General features: G+C 34.7%; 1 protein-coding gene across 1 annotated transcript; it reads left to right on the forward strand.

Annotated features, from left to right (window-relative positions):
- The first annotated feature begins 4,100 nt into the window (after window positions 1-4,100).
- Window positions 4,101-10,276, forward strand: LOC116001067 (protein TPR3-like). Its single transcript, XM_031240968.1, has 23 exons — window positions 4,101-4,263; window positions 4,338-4,438; window positions 4,651-4,830; window positions 4,947-5,060; window positions 5,177-5,308; window positions 5,399-5,582; window positions 5,819-5,987; window positions 6,099-6,208; window positions 6,399-6,468; window positions 6,689-6,756; window positions 6,870-6,965; window positions 7,055-7,150; window positions 7,288-7,353; window positions 7,539-7,725; window positions 7,837-7,946; window positions 8,137-8,206; window positions 8,427-8,494; window positions 8,608-8,703; window positions 8,793-8,888; window positions 9,026-9,153; window positions 9,258-9,492; window positions 9,571-9,734; window positions 9,911-10,276. Exons 2-22 carry the CDS (start codon window positions 4,359-4,361, stop codon window positions 9,682-9,684), a joined length of 2,469 nt encoding a protein of 822 aa, XP_031096828.1. The 5' UTR covers window positions 4,101-4,263; window positions 4,338-4,358; the 3' UTR covers window positions 9,685-9,734; window positions 9,911-10,276.
- Window positions 10,277-10,414: the final 138 nt, after the last annotated feature.

Here is a 10,414-nt window from a genome sequence, read left to right on the forward strand (position 1 = left end):
GATGTGTATTTTACTGATGTTTTAAGTCTTCTGACAACAAGCTCTTTATCTCCTTTGATGGCAATCAAGTGCACTCCTGAATTTGTGTTATTAAGTACTAGTTTTAGCCAATAAAGTATTAGGTTTAATGGTTAAAGTGTTGAGTATGAATTTGTGTTATAAAGTTCTAGTTTTAGGCTATAAAGTATTAGGTTTAATGGTTAAAGTGTTGAGTATTTATTTGTGTTTTAAAGTACTAGTTTTAGGCTATAAAGTATTAAATTTAATGGTTAAAGTGTTGAGTATTCATTTGTGTTTAAAAGTACTAGTTTTAGGCTATAAAGTATTAAGTTTAATGGTTAAAGTGTTGAGTATTCATTTGTGTTTAAAAGTAGTATATTTGTGCTATTAAGTATTAGATTTAATGGTTGAAGTATTGAGTACTCATTTGTGTGTTATAAAGTACTAGTTTTAGGCTATAAAGTATTAAATGTAATGGTTAAAGTGTTGAGTATTCATTTGTATTTTAAAGTACTGGTTTTAGACTATAAAGTATTAAATTTAATGGTTAAAGTGTTAAGTATTCATTTGTGCTATGAAGTATTAGTTTTAGGCTATAAAGTATTAAATGTAATGGTTAAAGTGTTGAGTATTCATTTGTGTTTAAAAGTACTAGTTTTAGGCTATAAAGTATTAAGTTTAATGGTTAAAGTGTTGAGTATTCATTTGTGTTTAAAAGTAGTATATTTGTGCTATTAAGTATTAGATTTAATGGTTGAAGTATTGAGTACTCATTTGTGTGTTATAAAGTACTAGTTTTAGGCTATAAAGTATTAGATTTAATGGTTAAAGTGTTGAATATTCATTTGTGTTTTAAAGTATTAGTTTTAGGCTATAAAGTATTAAATGTAATGGTTAAAGTGTTGAGTATTCATTTGTATTTTAAAGTACTGGTTTTAGACTATAAAGTATTAAATTTAATGGTTAAAGTGTTGAGTATTCATTTGTGTTTAAAAGTAGTATATTTGTGCTATTAAGTGTTGATGAAAAATGTCAATCATGCGAAAGGTCATAGTGAACATCTGGCACATGAAACAAATGCAAAGATTTTCACATTTCGTTCATATCGGCTGGAGATATGTATTGTACAAAGCTTATTTTTGCTTTTATGTTTGCTTCCTTTCTCGAGTTAACTAGTAAATGCAAATGCAAAGATTTTCACATTTGGTTTCCTCAACATTCCCTATCTCCCCATTTCCCAATTATTAGTGAAACCAAATTCCTTTCAAATCATCAGTTTTGGTTGAGTGAAACTTATTAATAGTAAAGATTTGGGGTTAAGGATTTCATCCTCATTGATTTCTAATATCTTATGGACTCTTATGGTACTGTTGAATATTATGGAGATTGCTAATTTCAATTTAACACCATCCACCTTTTTTGTTATGGGTGTAATACTGTTCTGAAGTTGAGATGCATTAGTAATATGTGGTGTTGTCTTTATTACTCAGAAATTGTATTTTGAGACAGCAGGTGATACTTTTGAAGGAGTTTCTAGGGAACTATTGGCCTATTGGATATTGCCAAGTAATTGCTATGTAGTAGCATGTATTAGGATGATTTGCATGCTATGTAGGGATATCAGATTTAGGATAAACATAATTACTGTGTATTTTACTCATGTTTTAAGTCTTCTGACAGCAGGCTCTTTATCTCATTTGATGGCAGTGAAGTGCACACTAACGCCACATATGACAGTAGGATAAATATGATACATAATACTTTTCAATTATAAAATAAGTGCTTTTAATAAAAAAAATTTACCTTCATTGTATAAAACTATAGGACATGTGAGATGTTCATCAACAATAGCTTCATCAGTTTCATCGTTTCCATCATAACAAAGATTTTCAAACTCCATATTAATAATAGTTTCTGAAAAAAAAATAGTAATGAAATAGGAAGTTAGAAATTCTAAATCCTAAATTTTATTAAAAGTTGAAACTTATTGATGATCACAGGAAAAATTTCTGAGTAGATTGATAGAAATAATTTCAATTCTATGTAGAGAATTGAGGATTTGAATAAGAGAAATACTCATTAGCCAAATTGCAATACTTACCGAGAGTTGGAGGCTGCAGCGGAAATGGAGGCGAAGGAGATGGGAGGAGGCAGAGAGCTTGAGCGGAGGAGATGGGAGGAGACGGAGATGGTGAGGGCAAGATGCAAAGGATTAGACACGTGAGATGCAAAGAGTGATTTGAGAAACATGGAGCATAGGATAGGAAACAAAGAAAGTGAATCATAAAAATGCACATGATATGCACATGTTGACCCATATAATTGTGTGACCCGACCCGTCTCACACAAGTTTTTGCCAAACTCATAAGGTAAATTGAAAAAAGTAGAAGGTTAGTAATGTTCAATTATAGAAAAATGATAACGGAGGGAGTAAAACAAAGAGTGTAATAAAAACTTTTTTTTTTATAATTAATAAATCCAAACACACTTCACAAGAAGGTATAAAAAATGAAATAAAAATTAAAAGTATCTATAGTACGGACTACGGAGTATTACACTACTCCGTATTTTATTTTAGGGTTTGATATTCGTTAAATCAGGACAAAATTGGTATTTTCACTATAGTCAAGGGACCATTTCAATCAAAAATTAATTATCGAAATGGTTCTTTGACTATAGCAAAATTACCAATTTGGTCCCGATTTAACGGATGTTTAACACCAAAATAAATGGATGATCAAATTGGTAGACTTAATTGAGCAAGAAAAATTGTCGAGGACCAAATTAGTAATTTCGCAATAGTCGAAGGACCATTTCGGTAATGAACTCTTTATTTTCAATATGAGAAAATTGCACTTTTGGTCCTATGAATATAGGACTCATGTTAATTGCAACACTTGACTTTAGAAACTAACAAATTAGTCCATTAACTATGCTTTTTTTAACAGATTTGGTCCTCCCGGTCAAATCACCGGTCACATTTGGCCAGAAAATCATAATCCAATTTTAATTATTTATAAGTGAGGGCAAAACAGTCATTTTTACGAGTAGTCTTCTTCTTCCTTGCACCTTCTCGCCGGCGAGACAAAACCCAATTTTAAGCAGCGGTCACCGGCGAGACAAAACCCAATTTTAAGCAGCGGGCATGGATGATGAAGTCAAGAGCTCCTCTAAAAACTCAGCTCCCAAGTCTTCAAAAACCGGAACTGAACCATTCTCATTGTCAACGCTCATTACTTTCTTCTTCTTATTCTTCCTCTAAAGCTTTCTTACTTTCTTCTTCTTCTTCTTCTTCCTCTAAAGCTTTCTTCTCCTCATCGTCATTCTGTTGGTCGCCTTGAGTGTGGCCGCTGGAGACGAACCCTCCTCACACCAATACTTCATGTTGTCCAGCGACTCCTACACTTTCTTCGTCGGAAAATTGAGGAGCGCCTACTACCCACGCGTCGATAGCGCGGCTTGATCGTAAGCCAACGCCGCCTCTTCCACAGCGTCAAATGTCCCCAGCCGGCGAGAATGTGCAAGGAAGAAGAAGAACACTCGTAAAATGACCGTTTTGCCCTCACTTATAAATAATTAAAATTAGATTATGATTTTCCTGCCAAATTTGATCGGTGATTTGACCGAGAGGACCAAATCTGTTAAAAAATATAGTTATTGGACTAATTTGTTACTCGCTCTGTCCCATTTTACCTGTCCTATTTACTATTCGTTGGTCAATCCAAGTCTTTCTTCCTTACTTATTTTCTTTAGTAATTTTTTTATTTTTAAATTTAATTTTTTGTGTTTAATAGTGCTTTTAATGTATTTTCTAAATATATAAATTTTATGTATTAATGCTAAACTTAATATTATGAAAAATTAGATTAAAAATAACTTAGTCAAGTCTCGTTAAATGAACCAGACAACAAAAATGGGACGGAGGTAGTAATTTTTAAAGTCAAATGTTACAATTAACATGAATCCTATCATCATAGAACCAAAAGTGTAATTTTCTCTTTTCTATATATAAGTGTTATTGCATATCTCAAAATAATCGGTGCCTTATCATCGATAAGTAGCCTCACCTATCGAGACCTAGCATAAATTTAACTGTTTATCTGCTTCATCTCTTCGCCATTAGTCTGCTATACAGAGTTTAGCAGAGATGTACATGCAACAATTGTCTTGTGTAGAGAGAGAAAGACTGCATGCTCTCTCTATATTCTACATTCACAGAAGCACATGTATTGATTTTGGGAAATTTGTGATTCCTGAAAATGGGTATTGATTTTTTCCCTGCAATTTGTGTTTTGGAATTTATATTGTTTTGGTAATATGTATTTTTGTTTTTGCAGGTGTGGAGGTAAGGAGCAAGTATGTCATCGTCGGACAGAGATCTGCTGTTTATATTACTTCAGTTCCTAGAGGAAGAAGGATTCAAAGAATCTGCTCGCAAGTAGGGTCTCGAAATTGGTTTGATTTCTTTTAAAATTTTATGTTCTGTTTTTGATTGCTAAAAGTAATTAGTAAAGAAAAGATGGGAATTTTAATTACAGTGGTTTAGTGGGTATTAATCTGTTGAATATTCAGTTTATGAGCTGGTTAAAGTTATTAATTTTTTGTAATTTTTTTCTTCCTTCCTGTTTGGATTTATTATATGTGCTGAAGGTTGGAAGAAGAGTCTGGGATTTTCTTCAATATGCTACATTTTGAGGAATTGGTCAAGAAAGGAGAATGGGATGAAGTGGAGAAGTATCTACTGGGCTTCACAACTCTTGATGAAAACACATTTTCAAATGAAGTCTTCTTTCAAATCCGAAAGCAAAAGTACCTTGAAGCGATTGACAGGTGGATTTTGATGCATAAAGCATTGTGCATATGTTGTGTCACTTTTGTGCATGTCTTGTGTCACTTGTGTGCATTTGAATGCATTCTGACTTTTGTTTCCTTCTATTCAAATGCAGGAAGGATATCAAGAAGGCTATAAATATTCTGAATTCGGAATTGAAAGTGTTTGCAAGAGAGGATAATGACCTTTATAAAGAAATGGCAATGCTTTTGACTCTAGAGAACATTAGGTAATGGAAACACTTGCTTTAGGATTGTCTTTGTATTGTATCACATAAATATCATTGAACTTGTTGAGAATAATACACGATACTTGCTGGGAGAATGAGAATTTAATGACATACAGGGAACCTGGGTCTGAGAGAAATAATATGATTGATAAGCTGAAGAATGCTATTGAATCAAACCCAGCATTTCATGATGCACTTAACTCTCCTGCAGTGGAGGCCTCAAGATTGAGGGTGTTAATAAATCAGAGGTTTGTTTCCCGATCATTTTAGACTTTCTCAGGTTATTTCTGCGGTCCAGATAGCTTTACTAATTGGTAGGCTTCCATGATTCATTGCAGTTTGAATTGGCAGCACCATCATTGTCAGAAACCAAATCCTAAACCTGAAATAATGACATTGTTGGTTGATCACCGTTGTGAGGAGTCACAACTAAATGGTGGACAGGTCCTTCCTCCAGTTACCAATCAGCTAACTGTAGATGCCCCTATGCCAGGTGGTTTTCCACCTTTACAAGCTGATGGTGTAAGTTGAAATCAAAGAGAAACCAGCTAATAAACTATTTANTAATAAACCATTTTATTTTTAAATCTTTTTTTTTTTTTTGAATGAACTATATATGTGCACCAAGTGTGCAACTCAAGTGAGGTTTATGGACTTTATTCTTTGGTTTAATATGTAGGGTACAGAGTTAACAATCTCCCTATTTCATACTCTGCATGCAAGTGAGCTATTGATTTTATAAAACTTATTATTTGCAGGTTAACAATATGCCTGTCAATATTTTGCATGTTGGCTATGGCAATCAAAGTCAAGGTCAAAGCTCAGGCTCATCTGATGATATTCCAATGACAGTAGTTATGACTCTGAATCAGGGATCAGCAGTAAGGAGTATGGATTTTCATCCCGTGCAACATAGTTTACTTCTTGGTTAGTTCCCGCTGCATCGAAACAACATCGATAAAACTCTCTCATGTTTAGTTTTATTTGATAGTTTTACATTGATTTTCTGTTGTATTGATGCTTGTTCAACCATTTTAGTTGGGACGAGCATAGGAGAGATTATAATTTGGGAACTACGAACTAGGACAAGGCTTGCTAAAAGAAGTTTCGGGATTTGGGATCATAGGGCATGCACACTGGGGCTGCAGGTTTGCCTTCTGAAATTCTTACATTGCATGCATTGGAAGTTGAATATCATGATGTTTAGGCTACCGATATAATTTCATTTTTATATTGCATCTGAAATTCTGCATAAACATCATGTGTTTTCAGATGTGCAGCATTTCATGATGTTTAGATTACTGCCGATTTATTTTCATTTTTCTGATCTTGTATTAGTCTGCATTGAGGAATGACCCGCCCGCGTCAGTTAATCGTGTCTTGTGGAGTCCTCACGGTTCTGTGTTTGGTATGTCAGTGACAGTTGAAAAGTAAACTGGTTCTGGAATTTATGAAATATTAGCCATGTTTTCCTCTTGTTTAGCTTATCTCAACTTGATTCATTAAGGCTTCGTCAAGTTTTATTTGGTTCAGAAAATTTAAAGAAAAGCTAAGCAGTATTGGCTTGATACTTCTCTTTTTTTTTTGAAATGGCTTGATACTTCTCTTGTTCTGTTGTTTTTCGCCAGTCGTTGCATACTCCAAGGGACTTGTGCATGTCTACACCTATTATGGAAATTTAAGAAACCATCTAGAGGTTAATTCTTTATCTCAGTCTTTGGATATCATTTAATGAATTTTTTTCTGCTACAGTCATCAATTATTCTAATCTAGTAACCAGTGATATTTGATTTTGTTATATTCATTAAGATTGAAGCTCATGAAGGAAGTGTGAATGATATTGCATTTAAAAATCTGAACTATCGGCTTTATATAATTACTTGTGGGGAGGACAAGCTTATTAAGGTTTGATTCTTCAAGTGATTGTTTGCTGTTGTACAATGACTTCTTCCATTCCCTTCTTACTGAGCACTTAAACGTTTACATTTTTACAGATGTGGGATGCGTCAACAGGCACTAAGAAGTATACCTTTGAGGGTCACGAGTCATCCGTTTGTTCTGTATGCCCACATCAGATTGGAAATATTCAGGCAAGAAAACTTATACAGAAATTAAGTGGCTGTGACTTGTAAACTGGAACTATTCTTTTCGGCTTCACTTGTCTGTTGTTCTGCACATGTGCTGCACAATATGTGGCTGATACCTCTTCTCTTCTATTCAATCTCAGTTTTTCTTCTCGGTGGCAACTGATGGTAAAATAAAGGTATGGCCATATTTTGATACGATTCGTGGTGTTGATTANTAATAAACCATTTTATTTTTAAATCTTTTTTTTTTTTTTGAATGAACTATATATGTGCACCAAGTGTGCAACTCAAGTGAGGTTTATGGACTTTATTCTTTGGTTTAATATGTAGGGTACAGAGTTAACAATCTCCCTATTTCATACTCTGCATGCAAGTGAGCTATTGATTTTATAAAACTTATTATTTGCAGGTTAACAATATGCCTGTCAATATTTTGCATGTTGGCTATGGCAATCAAAGTCAAGGTCAAAGCTCAGGCTCATCTGATGATATTCCAATGACAGTAGTTATGACTCTGAATCAGGGATCAGCAGTAAGGAGTATGGATTTTCATCCCGTGCAACATAGTTTACTTCTTGGTTAGTTCCCGCTGCATCGAAACAACATCGATAAAACTCTCTCATGTTTAGTTTTATTTGATAGTTTTACATTGATTTTCTGTTGTATTGATGCTTGTTCAACCATTTTAGTTGGGACGAGCATAGGAGAGATTATAATTTGGGAACTACGAACTAGGACAAGGCTTGCTAAAAGAAGTTTCGGGATTTGGGATCATAGGGCATGCACACTGGGGCTGCAGGTTTGCCTTCTGAAATTCTTACATTGCATGCATTGGAAGTTGAATATCATGATGTTTAGGCTACCGATATAATTTCATTTTTATATTGCATCTGAAATTCTGCATAAACATCATGTGTTTTCAGATGTGCAGCATTTCATGATGTTTAGATTACTGCCGATTTATTTTCATTTTTCTGATCTTGTATTAGTCTGCATTGAGGAATGACCCGCCCGCGTCAGTTAATCGTGTCTTGTGGAGTCCTCACGGTTCTGTGTTTGGTATGTCAGTGACAGTTGAAAAGTAAACTGGTTCTGGAATTTATGAAATATTAGCCATGTTTTCCTCTTGTTTAGCTTATCTCAACTTGATTCATTAAGGCTTCGTCAAGTTTTATTTGGTTCAGAAAATTTAAAGAAAAGCTAAGCAGTATTGGCTTGATACTTCTCTTTTTTTTTTGAAATGGCTTGATACTTCTCTTGTTCTGTTGTTTTTCGCCAGTCGTTGCATACTCCAAGGGACTTGTGCATGTCTACACCTATTATGGAAATTTAAGAAACCATCTAGAGGTTAATTCTTTATCTCAGTCTTTGGATATCATTTAATGAATTTTTTTCTGCTACAGTCATCAATTATTCTAATCTAGTAACCAGTGATATTTGATTTTGTTATATTCATTAAGATTGAAGCTCATGAAGGAAGTGTGAATGATATTGCATTTAAAAATCTGAACTATCGGCTTTATATAATTACTTGTGGGGAGGACAAGCTTATTAAGGTTTGATTCTTCAAGTGATTGTTTGCTGTTGTACAATGACTTCTTCCATTCCCTTCTTACTGAGCACTTAAACGTTTACATTTTTACAGATGTGGGATGCGTCAACAGGCACTAAGAAGTATACCTTTGAGGGTCACGAGTCATCCGTTTGTTCTGTATGCCCACATCAGATTGGAAATATTCAGGCAAGAAAACTTATACAGAAATTAAGTGGCTGTGACTTGTAAACTGGAACTATTCTTTTCGGCTTCACTTGTCTGTTGTTCTGCACATGTGCTGCACAATATGTGGCTGATACCTCTTCTCTTCTATTCAATCTCAGTTTTTCTTCTCGGTGGCAACTGATGGTAAAATAAAGGTATGGCCATATTTTGATACGATTCGTGGTGTTGATTATCCTGCACAAGGTCACTCATTGACCACTATGCTTTGCAGTTCCGATGGGAAAAGGTCAAGTAAACCGTGCATTTTGCATCTTATCTCTAATCTTTTATTCGCTTGGTACCTTCACCTTGTCATTTGTGGGCTGAAGTCACGATGTAATAACCTTGCAGATTGTTCTCCTGTGGCACTGACATGGAAGGGGTATCGTACCTTAGGGAATTGAATGACAATTCAGTTACAATTAAGCGGGAATATATTGGTCTTGGAGGGCAGACCACGGAGGCTGTGAAATTTGATACTGCTAAGAATAGATTCCTAGCAGCCGGTGATGATTTCACTGTCAAATTTTGGGATATGGATGATGAGAACTTGTTTACAACTACTGATGCAGGGGGTGCACTTCCGGTAATTAACAGTGCTACATGGTAGAATTTTCCAGCACGTAAATTGCTTAACTGATCCATGTGTTTTATATTATTTCAGTGCCGGCCTTGTCTACGGTTCAATAAAGAAGGAAATTTATTAGCTGTTTCAACAAGTGAGAATGGCATCAAAATTTTGGCAAATGCAGATGGTTTCAGGCTTTTACGAGCCTAGGGGAGTCATCCGTTTATTGCCCAATAGTTCCCTCGGCTGCTTTTATGAAGGTTTGCAATTCATTTGTTTCTTCTTCATTTGTGGCCAAGCTTTCACATACCACTGGGGACTGCTCCAATAGTTTCCTCAGCTGCTATTACGAAGATTTGCAGTTAATTTGTTCCCTCTACATTTGCGTTTTTATCTCGAGAAAGATTGCCATCAAAATGTTTTTTTACATGTGCAGTATTTGGTAAGTGGAAGTTCTGGCCGTCATAACACAGCTGCTGGATTAGATGTTGCAGATCAGCTGGCATCCATTGTTGCAAAAGTTAATCTCAAGAAAGATTGTCATCAAAATGTAGAATTGCCAAAGTCAAAATTTATCTGACGTGACACCCAAAATTGCAGTTGAACTAGTGAATCCAAGTAGTCATAGTTGAGCCGTTTAACTTTAAATCTGAAGGTGAATGGGGAACAGCCCCACTAACTTAACATGGCGCTGCCCTTCCCTACCAAGCTTAGAAAGATTGTCATCAAAATGTAGAATAAGTAACTTAACTGTCAATTTTTGGATAGTCAATGAATATAAAGAATTGTATTGCCATCCCAAGAGGTTATTGTTAGGAAGAAAAAAATAAATAAATACACAATATAAAAAAGTGAATTTTTTTTTTTGTGATGAGAAAAACACGTAAGCCTGTAGTCATTATTATGCATGTGATTAACTCTGTCTTGTGACCCTAACTGG

This window comes from Ipomoea triloba, chromosome 13, assembly GCF_003576645.1.
Source record: "Ipomoea triloba cultivar NCNSP0323 chromosome 13, ASM357664v1".
Taxonomy (NCBI): Eukaryota; Viridiplantae; Streptophyta; class Magnoliopsida; order Solanales; family Convolvulaceae; genus Ipomoea; species Ipomoea triloba.

Coding starts and splice junctions, on each gene's coding strand:
- LOC116001067 (XM_031240968.1), top strand. CDS start 4,359: ATGTCATCGTCGGACAGAGATCTGCTGTTTATATTACTTCAGTTCCTA. Junction 6,469..6,688: donor TCCTCACGGTTCTGTGTTTG/GTATGTCAGTGA, acceptor GTTTTTCGCCAG/TCGTTGCATACTCCAAGGGA. Junction 6,966..7,054: donor GGGAGGACAAGCTTATTAAG/GTTTGATTCTTC, acceptor ACATTTTTACAG/ATGTGGGATGCGTCAACAGG.